Genomic DNA, 21,645 nt, shown 5'->3' with positions numbered 1-21,645 from the left:
CCTTGGTCCAGCGCCCCTGACCACAAGGCCAGGGAGGTCAATAGTTGATCTGTTGCCGAGCTGCAGGCATGCCACACTTGGCAGAGACCTCCGAGCACCCTGCAGATTGCTGTGGGTACCAAAACAGAGACTCCAGCCATGAACAGTGAGGAGACATGTGCCAGGGTGGTGAGGAGGAAGGTGTCAAGTCATGCAGCAAGCCTGGACTTGTTTAAGACTTAGTTGGAAACCAGCCAGTCCCATCAGCCAAGCCTGGAGGAGCCCAATGGAGCGGAAGGAAGCGTGGTGTGTGCATGCATTTTCCCTCACAATGTTTTAAATGTAAAGACTGCCCCACATCCCCAAGTTAAGCTGCAGGTAACAACTTGTCATTGTGTTATTCATAGGAGAAGGGGCAGCGGGACAGACAGAGGCAGAGTTAGCATCTGCTTTTCATTCCTGTTGAGTTAGGCAGGAGGGGCATAGGGAGTGACTGTACACAGAGATGTCCTATGTATCCTCCTGAAGTCTCCACTGACTCTCATGGAGATACACTGCGATCTTCTCCCAAAGATGTCTAGGGATGAGTCTTATTTCTTTCTCCACAGTAGGACACTTTTCCAGGCCACTCTCTGCTAAAGGCCAGGCAGACCACGGCAGCAAACAGGCTAGCGCATACAGGCCAAAATGGTTTCAGGACACCAGCAGCAGCTGAGCTATGCCCTTGTTATTCTCAGCAGTGAGATATTAGCTAATATCACCCCCACCTGTTGGGAACAGGACCAATATTCAGTGCCATTGCCCTATATACCTGTACCCATGGCAGTAGCAACTGAAATTTCATTCTTTCCGACAACTGAAAATCTTAACGCCTTCCTCCGGTCTCCACCCTCACCCAGCCATACTCACAAGGCTGGGACTATGCCATGGTACTCCAGACCTGACATGTCAATAAGGATGTCTTGTTTAAAATTATGGTAATAAGGGAAGGGAGTTTTGAAGCTTATCTTTCCCTTTCTGTTCTGACTGTACATCCAATGATCCATCTGGTTTACCTGTAGCTGCTGCTATTGCAGCCCTGATGGGCACTCCCTTCCTGCAGAACATCTGATCCTGATGAGGATGAGAAAGAAGAGTACTAGGGAGAATGTTCAGTGAGAATCTGCAAGTCAGCATTGCATTGGACCGCAAACAAAGGGCCTGGTGGGCCAACACAGACAGCATGCAGGAGGACAGAGGGGACAGACGCAGGTATCATAGCAAGAAAAGGAGAGGGAGATGCACAAGACATAATGGGGCTTCTTAGGCAACAAACAAACAAACGCTACAGACTCTGGTTAACCTATGTGTCCTACAATCACAAACAAAGGGCTGCAGCAAAGGGTGTCGAGAAATCCATGGTAGCAGCCTCCTACATCCCCCCCACCCAACATACCAAGTGGCATCATGGGCACATCCCTATGCCTACCACTGGGCACTGAGGGACAGTAAGAAAAGTCAGAGCTTCACATAGATCAGCTGTGGTTCTCTCAGGTCAGCGTGTTTAGCCAAAACAGATGATATTTTTGCACCAAAATGGACAGAAGGGTTTGCTGCTTTTCCAGTTTTAAAGTTCCGTTGTGTTAATTTATGTTCAACGTTTCCGTTGTCTTGTTTGCACATTTTGCCCTGTTTGAGTGACAAGTTTCTATTTTTTTGGAAAATACATTCATTTTTATTAGTTCACAATACAGACTGCAGAACACAGACTCAAAGCATCCACTACTTGTAAGTATGCAGCACCACAGAACTCATGGCTTCAAGGCACCCAGTCATGTGTAAGTGTACAGTAAGCCCTGCATAGTGCAAAGGTTTGGTGAAACAGTGTAATACTTATACATTTACACCAAGCACTACACAATTCTAGCAGGCCATAAACCTTCAGGGCCAGGGCAGCATCAGGCACATAGCACTACTGTGGCCGACTGTTAGAAATGCTCTTTCAAAGCCTCCTTCAACCACACAGCTCCACAATAAGCTATTATAATGACCCTAGTGTTTGCCTTTTCAAACTTGGCTGCTCCACCTCCACTCAATGGGCAGTTTTTAAACATACTCTGGGGCAAGGTGTGCTACCCGATGGGCCATCTACTGCTCCACCGCAGTTCAGATCCATCCACAGCCCTATACACTTGCACGACAACAGCCACACAGCGGCTTTTCCAGCTCCAAAATGATTTCCCACGGACCAGTGCTGCAAGCTTCCAGATTGGTCACCACTCTCCTCCTCTGTCAGTGCAGCTCAACCTGGTGCGTCTGCGCTGGAGAGCTGGGGTGAGCTCAGTACAGATCCAGGAATGTGGCTTTTCATACCCAAAAGTTCTGCAGCCACTGCTCACCACCCCAAGCCTGCATTATGATGCGAAACCACCAGTCAGTGTTCATTTCTTGGGCCCAGGAGCAGCACTCCACCATCTGCAGATGTTCTGAGAATGCCACCACAACCCTGAATTGTTTTTTGCTGTACCCCTTAACAATCTGTCCTTGAAGAAATCGTCATGTCCTTTGCTGTTGCACACCGGCAGGAAGAACGGCATACACCAGAGGATCATTCATCCTGTATCTGCAACATTCATGAGAACAGTGCAGAGCTGAGATACAGGTTTCTGTTGGAGATGACAGGCACCAAGAAGTGCCACGTGGGTTTGTAAAATTTTTTTTAAAAAAAGCATGAAAATTATTGGATGGCATTATGGGATGGAGAAAGTTGCATGGTGGAGAACTTGACCCTTAACTCCCAGAGATTCCCTGAGAGATTTATTTCTACTCCACAACACAATGCAAGCATTTTTCCCAAAAGGCACGGTGCTATATGGTGGCACATCGAACACTAGGATACTTACCTGCGTCTCACTGCACTTTGCATCGACACAAGAACTTGTGGTGAGTATGCACTGCACCAATGCAAGCAGCCAAGCATGCACATGCACAAGCAAAAGATTGACCTCAGTAGCTGTATGCTGACATAACTCATGTTGACCAAAGTTGGTAATGCAGACATGGTCTTACATGCAAAATCATGCTCTGAAGTGTCCCTAGCCTGTTTGCCAGAAGCTGTGAATGGGCGACACTTGATGGATTCCCTGTTCTGTTCATTCCCTCTGGGGCATCTGGCATTGGTCACTGTCAGGAGACTGGATACTGGGCTAGACAGACCTTTGGTCTGACCAGTCTGGCCGTTTTTATGTTCTGTCTATTCTGAGAACATCTGGCAGCGTAGGAACTGTGAACATTAGCTGTGCTGACTGAAGCACTCAGTCAGCACAGCTGTGTCTACCCTGAGGGTATCTGGGCATAGTCAGGGGTGTTTTCACACCTGTGACTGTGACAGCTTTGCCAGCATTAAGTGTAGACCAAGTCTTAGAGCAGTCCCGTCATTCCCATCCTGGAGCTCCCAGGTTGTTTTCACTTACCATTAGTAATGGACATCTTCAATAAGCTCTTGGGTCTGGTTTCAGCTCACACCATCTCCTCTCCCACTACCTAGCATGCCCTTCTTATGCTTGGTGCAAAAGCATTCTCTAACTCTTGCCATCTCTACCTAGTTCAAAGGAAGTCTGAAACTCTCACCCTTGCCTTCATCTCTTGTATTGGTCTTTTTACAATCCAATTACAAAGTGTACATCCAGAGCAATTCTAGCAATTCCCCTTCCCACTACAATCAAGCGAATAGCCATTGGTCTAGCAGTATCAGTGGGAACCCAACAAGTAGTAGCCATGCACCCTTGCAAAGACAAGGGATGTTATCTCTGCTAATTTTCCCAAGCCTACCACCACCACCACCCTCAGACTTACAAAGCTTGAGCCAGACAGCTAGCTCATCCATGTCCCAGTCTCCATCAGATACCGTTAACATGTTCACACATATTTTATGATTTACCCTTCAGTTTATTCACTACAATGCCAACCTGACCAGGGTCTGCTTTGATATTCCTCTCTTTTGTCCTGTTTTTAACTCTACAAAACCTTTTGGAGACCATTTGCTGGGAAAGATGCAATACCAAATAAATACATGTCATTACATGAACACTATGGTTCCACATTCTACCAGAGACACTGACAGCATTGTGGGCACAGAGACAAGTACTTTGATATACATGCAATCGAGGGATAAGCATACACTTCTCAAATGAACCCATCCTGAGATGGGGATACAGAGAAATCTGCTCCAGCAGTCCACCCCACCCCAGCAGACCTGCTAAGCTTACCATAATCATTCTCCCTTCTTCCCCACAAAAATCATCACAGGGCACCTTTTCATTACAGACCTTCAGGGAGAGAGTTTTCTGCAAGATGTCAAACAGGAACTGGGCCTGGAGAATGGTGGATGTGTCAGCTGGGTGTGACGGAAGTGCAACGAAACCGTGGTTCTGGTTCCGGGACACTAGATGCTGCTCAAAGACCTGGGTCAGGTGCTGCAGAGTGGAGGTGAGCAAGGTGAGGGTGCTAGTGCCGTCTAGAACCAAGTCTCCTGTGAAGAGATCAGACCGTTAACAAACCCAGTGTATCTGCAGTTCCATCCATAAGTCACTTCACCACTTCCAGTAGTGTGACTGCAGGCCAGGAAGGGGACCTTTCTCCCATGGCCATGAGCTATACCTAGCATCAATCCATTTGCCTGACATGACAGCATTAAATCACTAATGGTTTAAAATGTGATGTGAAAATGAGTAAGTCAGAAGCAAAAGCCTTAATGCAACGTTCAGACTGCACAGTAAAGTCAGAATGTTTAGAAACGCAAGAGTAAAAGGTTAAGAGAAGCAGTAACTCTGCTGTGCTTACTTACTGGATGCATAACACTAGTATATTAAGTTATATGCTTAAACAGCAAAACCAAACTAGACAACACTACATGCAGGCTGCTCAGCTGTTAGACTGCAGACGTGACTTTTTGAAATTGACTAATTTTAAAGAAATTTCAGTTTCTGATAAAGTCCCCTTTAGATTTCAGGACAACATTTTAGGGGTTTCCTGCTTCCTTGTTGATGTTTGAGCATCTTTTCAGCAAAGAGGAAGACTAACTCTTCAGGTGAAACAGTGGAAGTGGCTATAAACAAAAAGTGTCACATCTACAAGGTAAACAGAAAAAAGAAAAAAGTTACCCCCATTCAACTTTAGGAATTTTACATGTCACTTACTACTATCCTAGATGAAACTTTCAAGCCTTGGCTACACTTATAAGTTGTCATTTTAACTGACTAGCTAAACAGCAACACTGTGCCCCTTTTCCCCTCCCCCATCATAGCTGCAGTTACACATTTTGCTTCGTCAAACTGGCACGAGCAAGATACTGGTACAAAAATGCTTTACTAATGTTACTTATTCCAGTTTGACAAAGAAAGCAAAATCACCTAAACTGGTATAAAGCCCCTTATACCAGTATAATTGCAGCCACTAGGGCAGGAGTGGGCAAACAATTTGGCCCAAGGGCCACATCTGGGCATAGAAATTGTGTGGCAGGCCATGAATGCTCACAAAATTGGGGTTGTGGTGTGGGAGGGGGTGCGAGCTCTGGTTGGGGGTGCAGGTTCCGAGGTGGGGCCAGAAATGAGGAGTTCAGGGTATGGAGGGGGCTCCAGGGTGGGGTGAGGGCTCTGGCTGGGGATGAGGAGTTTGGGGTGTAGGAGGGTCCGCCAGTCCGGGACTGAGGGCTCCAGAGGGCAGGAGGGGGGAGATCAGGGCTGTGGCAGGGAGTTGGGGTGCAGGAAGGGGTGCAGATTCCAGCTGGGGGTGCAGGCAATGAGAGGTTTCGGGTGTAGAAGGGTGCTCCGGGCTGGAATTCGGGGGTTTGGAGGGCAGGAGGGTGATCAGGGCTGGGGCATGGAGGGAGCCTCAGGAGTGCAGGCTCCAGGCAGTGCTTACCTCAAGCGGCTCCCAGAAGCAGCGACATGTCCCCTCTCTGGCTCCTACATGGAGGCGCAGCCAGGAAGTTCTGAATGCAGCCCCGTCTGCGGGCACTGCCCCTGCAGCTCCCACTGGCCGTGGTTCCTGGCCAATGGGAGCTTCAGGAGCAGCTCTTGGGGCAGGGGGGCAGTGTGCAGAGCGGAGTCCCCTAGCTGCCCCTACATATAGGAGCCAGAGAAGGGCCGTGTTGCTGCTTCTAGGAGCCACATGGAGCAGCCCCTGACCCTGCTCTCCGCCTGGAGCACCAGAGCGGGACAAGCCCCAGACCCTGCTCCCCAGCAGGAGCTCAAGGGCCTGATTAAAATAGCTGGCAGGCCAGATCCAGCCCGCAGGCTGAAGTCCCCCCCCACTAGGGCTTTCATCAGCATGTCAGTAAAAACAGGCACACCCCAATCAACATGTACAATTTTTTTATGTAGACCAGGCCCCAGTCAAATGCAAATGCAATGGAATACTGTCACATTGCTTTAGCAACCTTCCCTCAGTTCCTGATTTTTAGTGATTTGATTGTACAACATGGACTTCACACCAAGGTTGTATTAATTAGTTATGATTAAAGGGGAAAGACTTGCAGAATTTAAACTCTGCTGGAGGGGTTAAGCTCTGAACAAACACAAACCTAACTGCTCTCTGCAGACTGTTAAGCGAGTGCCTGAAGCCTTACGTTTTCTACCAAAAACTACATGCTGAACATAACTCAAAAATGAGACTATTTGTGCATGTTACTTTCAAGTCAAGCAGAAGAACTGCCCCCCCCCCCCGACCTCCGTGCACGCAATTTCAAGCTTCGCCATTTTTGACTGCAGCCCTGTTGCATTACAATTCGAACACATAATGGCAATAGTACTTTCCGTTCTCACATAACCCCACATTCATATTTGCAGCACAAGCATGGAAATTTTAATCCAAAAAGAGAAGGCTTCCAAAAAGTTTGGAAGGGGAGCATTTGCTTCTTGTAGCAGACAGTTCATAGGCACCACAATATTTCTACATCTACAGAGCCTGCAGAAGCAGGATGACAGACTTGGGTTAGTGTTGCTCACACTAGCATTCTAAAAATAGCTGCACAGACAGCATTTTGAAATTGCAGCTTAGGCTGGAGCTCAAGTTCTGAAGCCCATCCCTCTACCAAGTGCTGGCATGAGCCCTGCTAGCCAGCACCTGTTGACCTGGGCTGGGAAGCTTGCATAAGAATGGCCATACTGGGTCAGACCAATGGTCCCTCTAGCCTAGTATCCTGTCTTCCGACAGTGGCCAATACCAGGTGCTTCAGTGGGAACGAACAGAACAGGCAATCAAGCGATCCATCCCATCATCCACTCCCAGCCTCTCGTAGTCAGAGGATAGGGACACCCAGAGCATGTGTTTGCATCCCCGACCATCTTGGCTAAAACCATTGACGGACCTAGCCTTCATGAACCTACATAGTTCTTTTTTAACCCTGTTATAGTTTTGGCCTTCACAACATACGCTGGCAATGAGTTCCACAGGTTGACAGTGTGTTGTGTGAAGAAGTACTTACTTCTGCTTGTTTTAAATTTGCTGCCTATTAATTTCATTGGGTAACCCAGGGGAGGGCAAACTACAGCCCAGGGGCTGGATCCGGGCTGCCAGCTGTTTTAATTGAGCCCTCAAGCTCCTGCTGGGGAGCAAGGTCTGGGGCCGCTCCATGTGGCTCCCAGAAGCAGCGACATGACCCTGCTCCGGCTCCTACATTTAGGGGCAGCCAAGGGACTCCCCTCTGCACACTGCTCCCACCCCAAGTGCCACCCCTGAAGCTCCCATTGGCCAAGAACTGTGGCCAATGGGAGCTGCAGAGGTGGTGCCTGTGGACAGGGCAGCATGCAGAACCACCTGGCTGCGCCTCCGCGTAGGAGCCAGAGAAGGGACATGCTGCTGCTTCTGGGAACCTCTTGAGGTGAGCACCGCCTGGAGCCTGCACCCAAGGCTCTACCCGTGCCCCAGCCCAGATCCTCCTCCCACCCTCTAAACCCCTCAGTCCCAGCCCAGAGCACCCTCCTACACCCCAAACGGAGCCCTCAACCCCCACACTCCCAGCCCTCTCCCGCACCCTGTACTCCTCATTTACCACCTCGGAGCCTGCACCCCCAACCAGAGCCCTCACCCCCTCCTGCCCCCCAACCCCAATTTTGTGAGCATTCATGGCCTGCCATACAATTTCTATGCCTAGATGTGGCAAAAGTTTGCCCACTCCTGGGGTAACCTCTGGTTCTTGTGTTACATGAAAGAATAATATGACACTTCCTTATTCACTTTCTTCTCACCAGTCAAGATTTTATAGCTCTCTATCACAGTTCCTCTTCGTCGTCTTTTTTTCCAAGCTGCAAAGCCCACGTTTTAATCTCTCCTCATAGGGAAGCTGTTCCATACCCCTGATCATTTTTGTTATCTTTTCTAATGTTTTTTGTGAGATGGACTGACCAGAACTGCATGCAGTAGTCGAGATGTGGGTGTACCATGGATTTATGTTGTGGCATTATGAGATGTATATATGCAGGCTGCGTCGAAACATCCTATGGCACGACCAAAACCTCATAGGTATCGCAGGTAGACACGGCTCCGGAGCAGACAGACACCCCTTGATCCCCCGTGTCCGGGGCGGGGGGACCCTGCGTAGGTCTGGGTCTGGGGCACTGGGAAAGGAGTGGTCCTGGCTGGGCAAAGCAAACGATGCGGTACTTGCGGAGGTTTCTTCTCGGTCTGCTCCTGCCAGCGTCAGTCAGACTTGGCATTTTTCCTCCCCGCACCGCTGCCGAGCTCTGGAAGCTCGTCCCTGGCCCCATCAGGCGCTCCGGCCCGTGGCCCCGCACGGGGAAGCCAGGGGCGGCCAAGCCCCCCGATTCCAGCCCCGGCCGCCGAGAGGGGAGACCCCCCCGAAGGGCCGCGCCCCAACCCCCCGGGCCCGGGGCTCACCGGAGTCCTGCAGCAGGCGGGCTAAGCTCGGGACCAGCGTCTCTCCGGGGGCCGCCGCCGCCATCTGGGGGGCAGGGAGAAGCGTCACGGCCGCACAAGGCCCGGGCGGGGCGGGGGCTGCGGGCAAACGGGCCCAGGTGACCCCCCCGCCCCCGCAGACCGGCCCCGCGCCCGCGGGACTCTCCGCTCCGCTCCGCCTCCCCCGGGGCCCCGCCCACTCGGGGCCCACGCCCGGCGGGGCTCCGGCCTGAGACCCTGGGGCTGCCCCCCTCGCTTCTCCCCGGCTCGGCCCCACTCACTTCCGCGTTACCATAGAGTCCGAGAGGCCCGGGCAGAGCGGCCCCCCCCGGCCTCACTCACTTCCGCGTTACCATAGAGTCCGAGAGGCCCGGGCAGAGCGGCCCCCCCCGGCCTCACTCACTTCCGCGTTACCATAGAGTCCGAGAGGCCTGGGCAGAGCGGCTCCCCCAGGCGCCCTTCATTACTGCGCTACCATAGAGTCCCCCTCAGAGCCACCGTCCAAGCAAGAGCAAAATGTAGAGCTGGGATCACTCCCTCCCTCCCCCCCCGTCCTCCACAGACACCAACCCCGGCTCCCCCCCCCAAACACACCCCCCGGCCCCCCCAAACACACCCACCCCTCCCCCTCCCCCCCCGTCCTCCACAGACACCAACCCCGGCTCCCCCCCCCCCCAAACACACCCCCGGCCCCCCCAAACACACCCACCCCTCCCCCTCCCCCTCCCCGTCCTCCACAGACACCAACCCCGGCTCCCCCCCAATACACCCCCCGGCCCCCCCCAAACACACCCACCCCTCCCTCCACAGACCCCTCCCTCCCCAAACACACCCCCCTCCCCCTCCCCCCCCGTGCTCCACAGACACCAACCCCGGCTCCCCCCCCCAATACACCCCCCGGCCCCCCCCAAACACGCCCACCCCTCCCCCGCCCTCCACAGACCCCTCCCTCCCCAAACACACCCACCCCTCCCCCTCCCCCCCCCGTGCTCCACAGACCCCCAGCTCCCCCCCGTCCTCCCGCTCTACAGACCCCCCCACGGCCCCAGACCCCCCCCAGCGCTCGGACCCTTCACTCTGGAGACACCGCGCCCCCCAGCACAGCCCCGCCCCGAGGGGAGCCCTGGGCAGACGGACGGTCCGGCCCGGCCGGGCTCGGGGAGCGCTCCGGGGGACGCGCCCAGCGAGCCGGGCCCCTGCGGCCGAAGAGGAGCCGCGGGCGGGCGGGAGCCCCCCGGCGAGGGGGTGAGCGCCCCGCTGCCGAGCGCGGCTCTCAGCCGGGCCACGAAGGGTCTGGCCGGCTGCAAAGCGCCCGCCGCGCCGGGCAGGGCAGAGCCCCAGCCCCGGGGCGCGGACACGCAGGCTTCGGCCCCTTCCCGGGGTGCTCGGCGCTGGCCCCTGGGCTGCAGCGCGGCGGGGGGATTCACCCCCCCCCCGGCACGGGTAGGGTCGGAGACGCGCAGCGGGGGCGGGAAGGGAGGGGACCCCCCCGGGTAGTGCTAGCGGAGGAGCCCCTTCCTCTCCCTCTCAGCGGGGTGCAGGGACACCCCCCGCCAGGCTCGCCAACCTCGCCCCCCCGCCAGGCTCGCCAACCTCGCCCCCCCGCCAGGCTCGCCAACCTCGCCCCCCCGCCAGGCAGGTAAGTGGCGGAGAAGCCGGGCTGCAGCTCCGGGATCCCGGCATGAGCCGCGGGGTCCACACGCCGCGCGGCTGTGCGGAGCCCAGGTGTGACTCCGGCGTCTCCCGCACCCGCTCGGCGGCTTCACGCCAGTCCCGCCTGCCAGCCCCCGCGCAGCGTCCCCCCGCCGCAGCCATCCGGAGCCGCCCGGCGCCTGGAGGGGGCGGATTGTCCTGCGCGGACCAGCGAGGGGCCGGGGCCAGCAGCCCGCACCGTGCGGGGCCGGGGCCAGCAGCCCGCTCTCACGAGCCGAGCCGGAGCCCTGCGCGGGGCCGGGCTGTCTGGGGCCGCCGCCCGCGGGGCTCCGGAGAAAGGGGCCCGTGGACCCGCAGGGACACGCTGCAGCCCCCGCCCCGCACAGAGGCGGCTCCCCGGCCGCCCCCGCAGCCTACCTGGGAGGGCGCCGGCTGGCGGGGCTGAGCCGGGCACGTGGAGGGAGCGCCCTTGGCCGAGCGGGGGGCGGCGGCTCCCTCCGCCCCTTATATCGGCCCGGGGAGGGGGTGGGCGTGGGCGTGCAGGTGAGCCCCGGCCGCGCTCGGGGCAGGCAGGCCGGCCGGCCGCACGGGCGCCGCCGGCGGTTCCTCGGGAGTCAGCCCCGGGTAACACCCCCAAATCCCCGATCCGCGGCAGTCACGGCTGCCCACGCGGCCAAGGCAGGAGCCGCCGGACTGCTGCGCTCTGTCGGGGGCCCCGGCCAGACCCCGCACGGGGCTGCCCTGGAGGGGTCGGCTCCCCCAGGCGCCCGGCTCTTGCCCAGCGGTCCCCCAGAGGGTGAGGGACAGTCCATCGCGTTATGCGGCCAGTACACATCTCCCGGCCCGCTCTTGTCTCGTGCCTTTATCAGCACCGGTCCGCGAACCCAAATCCCCCGCCAGATGGGTCCCGTTATCCGCAGTGACCAAAAGGGAAACCGAGGCAACGGGGAAATGCGCGACTAAGAGCGCAGGGTGTGTTTGTGGCGAAGCTGGGAAGGGAACCCGCATCGGCTTGGCTGCTCCTCGGCCTTTGCTGCAGGGAAGCAGCTCCCCAGCTGCGCTGCTGTCCCCTGGCGATAGACCTGGCCTGGGAGACCATGGGGGGGCCACGGCTGGGTCTTGCCTGCCTGGCTCCAGCAGCCCCTCGGGCACTGCACAGGACACGGCACAGCGCCTGGTCGGTGTGGGGACAGAGCCGGGGAAGCAGGGAGGGGTGGGGGTGCAGACGGTGTGTATGACTATGTGATGGGAAGGGAAGGGGAGCAGAAGAGGCGCATAGGCACGTGGGGGGGTGGGAGCAGGCGGGTGTATGTGGCCCTGTTAGGGGGCATGTGTACAGTGCGGGCTGCGGGCCTTGTGTGTGTTCTGGGAAGGGGGAATTGTGAGGCTATTTGCAACCTCAGTGTGCCCAGACCAGCCTGCGAGGGGGGCGCGGGAGTGGAATAAGAGCGGGGGGGGAGCATGCACCTGGGGTGGGAGTGGGCACGTGTGACCAGTGTGCCCAGACCAGCCTGCGAGGGGGGCGCGGGAGTGGAATAAGAGCGGGGGGGGGAGCATGCACCTGGGGTGGGAGTGGGCACGTGTGACCAGTGTGCCCAGACCAGCCTGCGAGGGGGGCGGGGAACTGCACGTGCCAGGGGTGGGAGTGGGCACCTGTGACGGCAGCGCGCAGGGTAACGCGGGGACCTGGCCCCGCGTTTGCGCTGCGCGGCGCCTTGCGGGCCGGGCGAAGCCACTCGCTGGAGCTGGCGTGGCAGCCGCGGGAGGCGTGCGTCTCCAGGCTGTCGCCTGTGCCGGAGGCCGCCCCAGCCCTGCGTGACTCACGGCGGCCGGGCTCGGCGCTCGGGGCTCGCGGCGCGGGATTTCCAGCGCAGCCAGGCGGAGCGGAGCCCGATGCGGTGGATGGCTGCGTGGCTGCTGGAGAAGCGGAGGCGGCGGCGGTGCCTGACCCAGCCGCCCTCCGTGGCCCCCAGCAGGGACATGGCCGCATGCTGAGCACTGCCCGGCGGCGGCCGGAGCCTGGCCGGAGGGAGTCCTGCGCAGCGCCGTGTGTCCGGGGTCCCTTGGCCGGAGGCGAGCGGCTCTCCTTCCCTCTCCGCGGTTGCGAGGTACGTCTCGCCTCCATCGCCCTTTCTCGGCAGCTGCGCGGCCGTGGCATTGACACAGACGTGTGGCCAGGAGCCTGTCGGGTCCCCGACCGGCAGCTCCTCCAGCCTGGGCTGCTTCCCCCCGCCGCGCTCAGGGGCCGCCAGCCCTGTTGGGGGTTTGCCCGTGCCACCTCTCCGTGTTACCGCGGCTGCTGCCCTGCGTTTCTGACGTGAGCGTGCAGCCTTTCCCAAAATGTCTGTGCTTGAGGGACACCTCCCTCCGGTACCAGCCAGAGAGCCCTAGGGAGCGGACAGCATGCAGGGGCGATTAAGGAGAGGAAAAGGTTTGTGAGCCACTGAACATGAGACAGCAAAATTACAGGGCTAGTAGCAGGTGCACAGGGCATATAGGTGGGTCCCTGCCTCCCGCTGCTGCAGGCTCCTATGTAGCATGGCACCTGTGCAGCCGGCACAGGGTCCTCTTCTCCCACTGCTGCAGACTCCTGCAGAGACCTGGTCCCTGCACAATGGGTTCCACTCTCCCAGAGCCATGGAGTCCCAGACGCAGCTGGCCTGTGAGTCTCACCTTCTGGTGCCACAGGCTGGCTCCTGCCTACAGGTGGTGCCTGCACACCTGATATCTGCACTAGTGCTTCCTGATGCTGCCCGCTCTGTGTTTTCATGAAGTGTCATGAAGTAGCTTTCATGCACACCCTGATATTTCTCGGAGTCTCCCCTCACTGTAGGGTCCTGTGTCCATGCAGTACATGTCTGATCAGCTTGTGGCTCAGGCATACACACAGGGTGCTTGTGAGGCACATGCAATATATTGTCATGGTCCCTCTCTGTTCCTTTCTTCCTGAGCTGCATGTGATCCTGCCATAGCTACCCAGAAGCCCAATTGTCAGGACCTTCCTTGTAATTGCCTCTTGTAGTAATACCTCATCATCTCTGCATGATTTCTCTGTCTAGATCAGAGCAGTGCTCCATCTAGTCTAGTATCCCATCATTGATGGTGGCAAGTATCAGAGGCTTCAGGGGAAGGTGTAAACATCCAAAGTGAACAGTTGTGGATATCCTCCCCACAGGCTACCCTGTCTAAAGTAACCATCATCCATGTAAATGTCAAATCCCTTTCTGAATTTTGTTTGTGCTCTTGGTTTCTCTGATCTCAGTGGCGATGCATTCCATAGGTTAATTCAGTGTTGCATGAAAAGTTTTTCCTATTCCTTAGTGTTACATTTGCTAACACTTTCAGTTTCATCCTGTGTCCCCTTGTTCTTGTGTTATGAGAGAGGGGGAATAGGAGTGCAGAATCTATCTTTTCAGTTCTGGTCAGGTTTGTATACTATGCCTACTACCTCAACACCTCTTCTTTATTTTTATGTTTCTGTTGTAATCCCCTGTTGTTCATCTCCTCTCTGAACTAAACAGTCCCAGTCAATCTCTCTGCATAGGAAAGCCTTTTCAGGCCTCTAATCATTTTCCTCACTTGTCTTTGAACTCCTCCTCTTTCTCCTTTTTCTAGCTACTTAATCTACCGTCTGTCACCTAGATTCTCATACTGTTTCTATCTCCATCCCTCTGACTGCCTCCTGGTTTTATCTCAACCCACTTAGTTGTGGCTGCTGCTCTTCGTGGGATTATAGATGTTAAGAGGTGGAAAATGCCTCTTAGCCAACATCAAAACTCCTTTTCCCGGGAGCCTGGAACAGAATTGTTCCCCACAGGAAGAAAAGGAGTACTTGTGGCACCTTAGAGACTAACAAATTTATTTGAGCATAAGCTTTTGTGAGCTGCTCAAATAAATTGGTTAGTCTCTAAGGTGCCATAAGCACTCCTTTTCTTTTTGCGAATACAGACTAACACGGCTGCGAATCTGGTTCCCCACAGGGTTCTTTCCAGTCTTGTTTTCAGTGTACCAAGCATGGAGCTCCTATCACTTCCCTGAGGAGACCGCTCCAGAGCCTGGCAAATATTCTTACCTAACTAGGTAAGTGTATGTGCTACAAAGTCTCTGGCCACAGGAATTTGGGTGGTCAGACTTGGCCATCTCACTGTGCCCTCCTTACAAAGAATATCACCCATTTCAGACCCAGTGTTACTTCTGATCCAGAAAACTGTAGAGGAGGGGTGGCCAGCCTGTGGCTCTGGAGCCACATGCGGCTCCTTGTATATGGGAGTTACAGGCACCAACTTTGCAATGTGCTACCGGGTGCTCACTGCTCAACCCCTGGCTCTGCCCCAGGCCTCGGCCCCACTCCACTCCTTCCCCCAAGGCACCTTCCCCTGAGTCTGCTGCGCCCTTGCTCCTCCTCCTCTTCCCCCCACCCCTCCGAGCCTCCTGCACACCACAAAACAGCTGATTGAGGGGGGCAGGAGGAGCAGGGATTGAGAGTTACTTCCTGATCGGTGGTGCTGCTGGCAGGTGGGAGACGCTGGGGGTGGAGGGGAGATGATGCGGGTCTGTTGACGTGTTACTGTGGCTCTTTGGCAATGTATATTGGTAAATTCTGGCTCCTTCTCAGGCACAGGTTGGCCACCCCTGACGTAGAGGACCAAATTCAGAGTTGGTGCAGGTTTGACTCCTTACAGTGAGACTATCTTAAACCTACCATCCTGCAGGTTGCTCCAGGAGGAGGGATCCCAGCACCAGCATGGAATCCCATTGAAGTAAATAGAGAACTGTGCAGTGGGAGTTGCCTAAGCTACAGTAACATGCCTTCTTTAATTTATATCGTCACACCCTCTCTTGTTAGTTGCTTTCCTTGCTGTCTTCCTCTTTTCCAGCCTCTCAGTGTATGTTACAATGTAGACAGGTTCCCTTCCACTCAGCTAGACTCTGGGCCAACTTTAGAGCAGAAATGTCTGAGCTTGGAGGCTGTATGTTACACTTGGGTAAAGTGGGACAGGTTCAAGCTAGTGTAATTCATAAGCCAAGGGGGACAGGAAAAGTGTGAGCTACATCAGCGTACGCTCTTGTAGACTTTAATTCTTAGCCTCCCCTTTGAATCTGGTCTGCTGTCATGCTTCTATTATTGTAAATGAATTACATCAGGAATGCTGTATCATGGACCTAGAGACAACTTTGTAGACACTAAAAGGATGAAGGTCTCCGTGTTTAAAATTTCTCTGACTTATTTTTTTTATATCCCTCATATGAAAACCCATGTGGAGACCATAGCAGACTGGAATGTTCACATTCCCTTGTAGATCTCTCTGCCACAAAACTTTCCTCATATTAAGTCTGCATTTCCCTTTCTTAATTTCAGACTGATCCTCTTGAGTTACACTTTGTTGGGCCACCTGAAAAAAAAAATTCCTTCACCGGTGTTTACAACCATGAGATCTTTCTATATACTGCTGGCATGTTCTCTCCACCCCCTGCCTTAGTCATCACTTACCCAAACTAGACTGATTTAGCTCTTAATCTCTCTTTCTAAATCAATCCCTGCAGCCCTCAGACTTGTTCTTCTCTAAACTCCTTTCAGGTTATAGGATAATAGAAAATACCCTGTGAGAATGGTAGAAGAACCGCAAGAATGATTAAAGGATCAGAAAACATATAGACTCCAGGAACTCAATCCAGTTAGTTTAACAAAGAGAAGGTTAAAGGGTGACTTGATCACAGTCTGTAAGTACCTTCCTGGGGAGCAAATATTTGAGAATGGGCTCTTCAGTCTAGCAGAGAAAGGTCTAACATGATCCAGTGGTTGGAAGTTGAAGCTAGACACATTCAGACTGGAAATAAGGTGTAAATTTTTAACAGTGAGAGTAATTAACCAGTGGAATAATTTATCAAGGGTCATGGTGAATACTCCACTCACTGACAATTTTAAAATCAAGATTGGATTTTTTTTTCAAGATCTGCTCTAGGAATTATTTTGGGTGAATTCTATGGTCTGTGTTATTCAGGAGGTCAGACTAGGCCCTTATGGCCTTGGAATCTGTGAATCAGACTAGGGGTCTGTCTGGCTCAGAATCCTGTCTCTGAAAGTATCTGATAATAGCTGTTTCAACGGACAAGGAGAGGACATATTCCATACAAATCACTTATCCGGTTGTTAACCTCACTAACAATTGGCCTCAATATATTGTGGCGTTGAGTTCCACAGGCTAATTATGCCTTCTGTAATAAAGTGTTGTTTCCTTGTATAGGTTTTACTTTTGCTGCCATTCAGTTTAATTAAGCACCTGTTCTTATGTTGAGAGAAGGTAAGGAAAGGTACCCATTTTGCCTTCTCTCTGCCATACCTTACTATACATACCTTTATCATGTCCCCTCTTAAACTGAACAGGCCCAGTCTCTTCAATCTGTCCTCAAACAGATAGTTTTGCAAGCCTCTCATAATGTTAGTTGCTCATGTCTGATCCCCTTTACTTCTGCTCTATCTCTGTTTAGCTAAGATGACCAGAACTGAATACAGTATCCCAGGGGAACGTGTCCCACGGATTTGCAGAACAGCATTGGAATATTTCCATTGTTCTCCATCCCATTCCTTATACATCCTGACTTTGTGTTTGCTTTTCAGACTTCAGCTGCACAGGGAGCAGATTTCTATCAAGTTGCCCAGGTCTCATTCCTGAGGGGTTACAACTATTTTAGAAACCAGTGAGGTGTGTGAGAGGTTCAATTTAATGTGGGTTCTAATGTACATTGTCTTGCATTTGTCAGCACCGAGGGTGAAATTCTGGCTCTGCTGAATTAAATGGCAAAACTCCCATAGACTACAGTGGGGCCAGGATTTTGCCCTGAATTTCATATGCCCCATACTGCCCATTCACCTAACTTTGTGAGTTCCCTCTGAAGTTCTTCACAGTCTTCTCCAGTCTTGACAACCCTAAATAATTCTATGTCATCTGTACCTCTTGCCCCCTCTCTGCTCACTCTCTTTCCAAGATCATTAATAACAACACTGGTTGGTGGATCCTTGAGACACCAATTGTTAATGTCTTTCTGGTATTGTAGCCAGAATTGAATGCAATATCTCACACAAGGTCCCACTAGAGCCACATGGAAAGGTTTTGGTCACCTTCTTGTCAGTATGGCCTGTATGTGCAGCCTCAAAATTGCAGTGTACTTCTTTGTAGACGTATCACACTGCAGTTGTGTCACATTTTCTGTCTAATGTTTTTGCCTCAATGGGTGTATCCTGTCACACCTCTGGAAATGATTTAATAGAAGATGAGAAAATGAGCCTTGTGCAATGTACCTGAGTTGACCTAACTTTCTAGTGTAGACCATCCCTGAGAGAAAGTGATGGATATGTGAGTGTTGTCAATTGTTTTGTAGATATTTGGGGCATGCAGTGACGTTGTCTTTGTGCGGGAGTGGGAGCTGGCGTATAGGGAGGTGACATCCATGAGAGAGGTTGTTAATATTGCAGTTTCTGGAGGAAGCCTATTGTTTCCAGAGGAATCTGGTCATTTGTGTGGTGAGAAAGTCTGGGATACACACCCTAACGCACATTTTCCAAACAAAGGCACTCCACCAGAGAAGTAGATCACATCATGGAATGGCCACCCAAATACCCCAGGAGAACCTGCTTCTATACAGAAAAAGCCAAACCCAACCGCATACCCCTAGTTGTCACCTATCAACCCACTCTGGCACAATGATACCTGGGGTATCATTAAACAACAACCTTCATGGGTGACGGGCAAAAACCCCTTGGGGAAGCTAGCCCCACCAACCCCACCTTCTGCCTGAGGCCCCATCCCTACCCCCCATCCACCCACTGGAGCCCCGAGGGCCCCCACAATCACAGCTGGAGAAGCCCCGGCCAAACTGCCCCAACCTCCAGGGCTGCACCAGGTCACCACAAGCCGTGCTGGGCAGCCCACGCCCCGAGCTATTCGAGGCAGCTTGCTGGCCTGAGCCCCAAGCCACTCTGGGACATCCGTGAGCCTGAGCCCTGGGCCACCTGCTGGAGCTGAGCCTCCGCTGGCTTCCAGGGAGAGGGGAGTAAGGAGGGACATGGTGGGGTCTCATGGAACAGCGGGGAGTGAAAGGTTGCAGCTGACGGGTGAGGAGGGATGCCTCGAGCCACGGGAACCTCGGTGTGGGGTGCTGGTGTGAAGGAGAAGAGGTACAGAGGTTTTGGTAGTGCCCAGGAGTCTGGGGGTGGCTGCACCAGGGGAGGCTTAGCGTCCCCTGGCCTATTATACCCTCCGCCCATGACAACCATATTCAATGGTGACCACATCCTGAAATAAATCTTTCCCAAAGCTCTGCTACTGGCTTTCAGACAACCCCCCAACCCCACCAAGCTCATCATCAGAAGCAAGCTCCCCACAGACCAGGACACACCCACTCAAAGCAGCACCAGATCCTGCCAGAACAGATGCAAACCTGCAGATATTTTTCCACTTGTTTTGATCATCATACACCCCACAACCAGGGGTGGATTAATTTTTATTGGGACCCTGGGTTCAAACAACATTTGGGCCCCCAGAACTGGACGAGGAGGGGAGGGTTAGGCCAAGGGGGCCATGGCCCTCCCACTTTTCAAAGTTCTGCTATGAAACAGGGAGAACAGGAGTTCCCAATCTCCCTTCTTTATCCCGTTCAGTATTTTAGCTGCTTTTCTCATGTCCTCTCTTCTTCATCTCCTTTCTAAAGTAACAATGCCAATCTTTTCAATCTCTCTTCATAGGAGAGTTTTTTCAGGCCCTTTATCATACTCGTTGCCCATCTCTGACCCCCCTCTACATCTACAGTATACTGTGTGAAATGGGTTGGCTGGGACTGCACACACGATTGTACATGAGGCCACACCATTGATTTACATAAGGGAATTATAATATTTTCTATGTTCTCATTCCCATCCCTTACGCTCTTCACATCTTGTTTATAATTCCAGTTGCCCATTGAGCAGGGGTCTCCATTGAGCTGTCTTCAGAGCTGCCCAGATCCCTTTCCTGAGTTGATACAGTTCATTTAGAACCCTGGAAAATGTATGAGAAGTTTAAGATTTTTCTTCCAGTGTTCATTGCTTTGCATTTATCAACACCGAACCACTTGTCTTTGTGTTACCCATTGCCCTCACTTGTTTAGGTCCCTCTGAAGTTCCTCACAGTCCTCCCTGGAGTTAACTCACCTAATTAACATGGTACCCTTACCCTGCCTACTCCCATCCCACCCTCTCCGCATCATGGCTTTCTTGGTTTATTCCTCCCATAGGGGATCAACTTCTTATCTGCCTTTGCACAAGTACATGTGAGAGTGGGGGCACAAGAAGCCTTTTCTCCTCTTGTAAGGAGAGCACAGGAGCAGTCCCAGTGAGCAGGGACAGCTAAGCCCTTGCTCCCTCCCCGGTACAAGCCATTGGAAAGGGGCAGAGAGATGTCAGGGCTATGTCCTCCCTTCCACACTGGCTAGTGGACCAGGGCTGGCACCAAGCAGAGCAATCTGTGTCACCCTGATGGAGCTCTCCATTTGCTCTGCACAGAATGATAGTCTTGCACTGCCAGGTGCTGGGGCTGTCCAGTGAGGGGAGATGTCCTGGCTGAACGGGAGGTACTAAGCCCTTTGCATATGGCAGCCAGTGGAGGGATGAAGGGCCACAAGCAGGTTAGTGCTGCAGGTGACAGATTGTCTTGTCCTGCTCTCTCCCCCCAGGTTATGCCACTCTCCAGGTTTGCTGGATGCCTGCACGTAAAAGAGAAAGGTTGAGATTTGCCAAGACTTGGCATGACGGTCCTTAGGTCCTGAAACAACATGGCAGCTGGAGAGTCCCCTCCCACAGGAGGCGTCTTCATCAACCTGCAGCAGGTGAGGTGGAAATCCAACAGCAATGACTCTGGCCCTTCCTAGGGAGTCCTGTTCTTGCAGGACTGTGTGCAGAGATCTGCCTGTGCTCTGGCCAGGGCATTCACAGCATCTGGGGATGTCCTTGTTGGTCTCCCAAGTGTCCCATCTGCTCAGGCCTTGGTGAGAGCGGGAAGTCAAAGTGGAATAGACAGTGCTCCGGTTGGGCTTTGCTTCAATGGCAGCTGTATAGCTGAAGCCTTTTGAAAGTCACGTTCACACTCCCTGCCCTATAGGGCTGGCTGAAGTTAATGACTGTGACAGACAGACGGATGGGCAGAGTCTGATCTGGAGAACGGAGGGACTCTCTCATTGTAACCATCACTTGCGAAGAGCGTTTATATGTGGGGTCTTGCACTTCTCAGCAGTACCACAGCTTTTCTCCCCACTTCTCCCTCTGTCCCCATCCTCCTCCCGCCTCATGGTCCTTCTGGGCAAGGAGAACTGGACACAGCTGGCTGCAGCACCCACCAGAGCCAGTGGGGGCGCTGCGCAGCCCCACCAGGTGCTCCTTCTTTCAGGACAGAGTAGAGGGCCTGCTGGGTCTGGTTTCTATGGGGCGCAGTCCAGCTGGGGTTCCCAAATCCCTGGGCAGGCCACAGCAGGGTAGCCGCTCCTGGCAGCTTGCAGCCGTGCTCCCAGCTGGGCTGCTGGGGCTGAGAGCTGGCTGGGAGTGCGTGGGGGAGGTTGGCTGAGGCCATTTTGCTGCCTATTCCCGTTCAGCACAGACAGATCTGTCACGGTTGGGCCTCCTGTTACCATGGAAACAGAGGAGTCCACACCAGCTCAGCACTGGCATTTCGAGCTGTGCTGATGGAAAATTTTACCAGCTGCTTCTGCTTAGGAAGTGGAAGGGACAGAAGTGCCGGAGCTTAGCGTTCGAGCTGGTGTGGTAGCCTCTGTGCAAGGACAAATCAGACCATGGCCCTGGGCATTCTGAGATAAAGGGGCAGCAGGTGAGAGATCCCTAAGGAAACCAGCAGGGTTCAGACTTCCCAGAGACTGGGGCACAGGCCCCATCAGAGATGGGAGAGTGTGGGGCAGCCAGTGTCGTAGGAGCAACTGTGGGGAGGAAGCCTCACCTCTGAGTTCCTCACTCACTTGGGCCCTGAGAGTGGGTTTGAGACATTCGCCCCTCATCGCTAGTGAAAGAGGAAGCTCCAGGACACGGGACCACCCTCTTTACATACCTAAGGGAGCAGCAGGAACGTAGGGTGAAAA

General features: G+C 53.8%; 2 protein-coding genes across 17 annotated transcripts in view; one reads left to right on the top strand and one right to left on the bottom strand.

The window, feature by feature from the left end:
* Positions 1–10,717, bottom strand: part of STK11IP (serine/threonine kinase 11 interacting protein) — a 48,254-nt gene extending 37,537 nt beyond the window's left edge. For 6 of the 8 annotated variants that reach the window (XM_073304810.1, XM_073304806.1, XM_073304812.1 and 3 more), the window contains exons 1-3: positions 10,624–10,717; positions 8,857–8,920; positions 4,287–4,489 (exon numbers count right to left, since the gene is read on the bottom strand). In XM_073304810.1, the coding sequence (XP_073160911.1) occupies positions 4,287–4,489; positions 8,857–8,920; positions 10,624–10,689 (333 nt within the window). In that variant the 5' untranslated portion in view covers positions 10,690–10,717. Of the gene's footprint in view, positions 1–4,286; positions 4,490–8,856; positions 8,921–9,155; positions 9,377–10,493; positions 10,577–10,623 lie in introns of those variants that run through there. The other 2 variants (XM_073304808.1, XM_073304807.1) reach the window with 2 other exon arrangements.
* The window catches only part of SLC4A3 (solute carrier family 4 member 3), an 83,642-nt gene continuing 71,996 nt past the window's right edge, over positions 10,000–21,645 (top strand). For 3 of the 9 annotated variants that reach the window (XM_073304801.1, XM_073304802.1, XM_073304796.1), the window contains exons 1-2: positions 12,219–12,635; positions 20,236–20,388. In XM_073304801.1, coding sequence (XP_073160902.1) covers positions 20,335–20,388 — 54 coding nt within the window. In that variant the 5' untranslated portion in view covers positions 12,219–12,635; positions 20,236–20,334. Of the gene's footprint in view, positions 10,120–12,212; positions 12,636–14,507; positions 14,608–15,062; positions 15,288–17,146; positions 17,232–20,235; positions 20,389–21,645 lie in introns of those variants that run through there. The other 6 variants (XM_073304798.1, XM_073304799.1, XM_073304797.1 and 3 more) reach the window with 6 other exon arrangements.

The sequence above is a fragment of the Lepidochelys kempii genome, chromosome 11, assembly GCF_965140265.1.
Source record: "Lepidochelys kempii isolate rLepKem1 chromosome 11, rLepKem1.hap2, whole genome shotgun sequence".
Classification (NCBI taxonomy): Eukaryota; Metazoa; Chordata; order Testudines; family Cheloniidae; genus Lepidochelys; species Lepidochelys kempii.
Note: the sequence above shows the minus strand (reverse complement) of the source record. Positions and strands in the feature narration are given on the sequence as shown.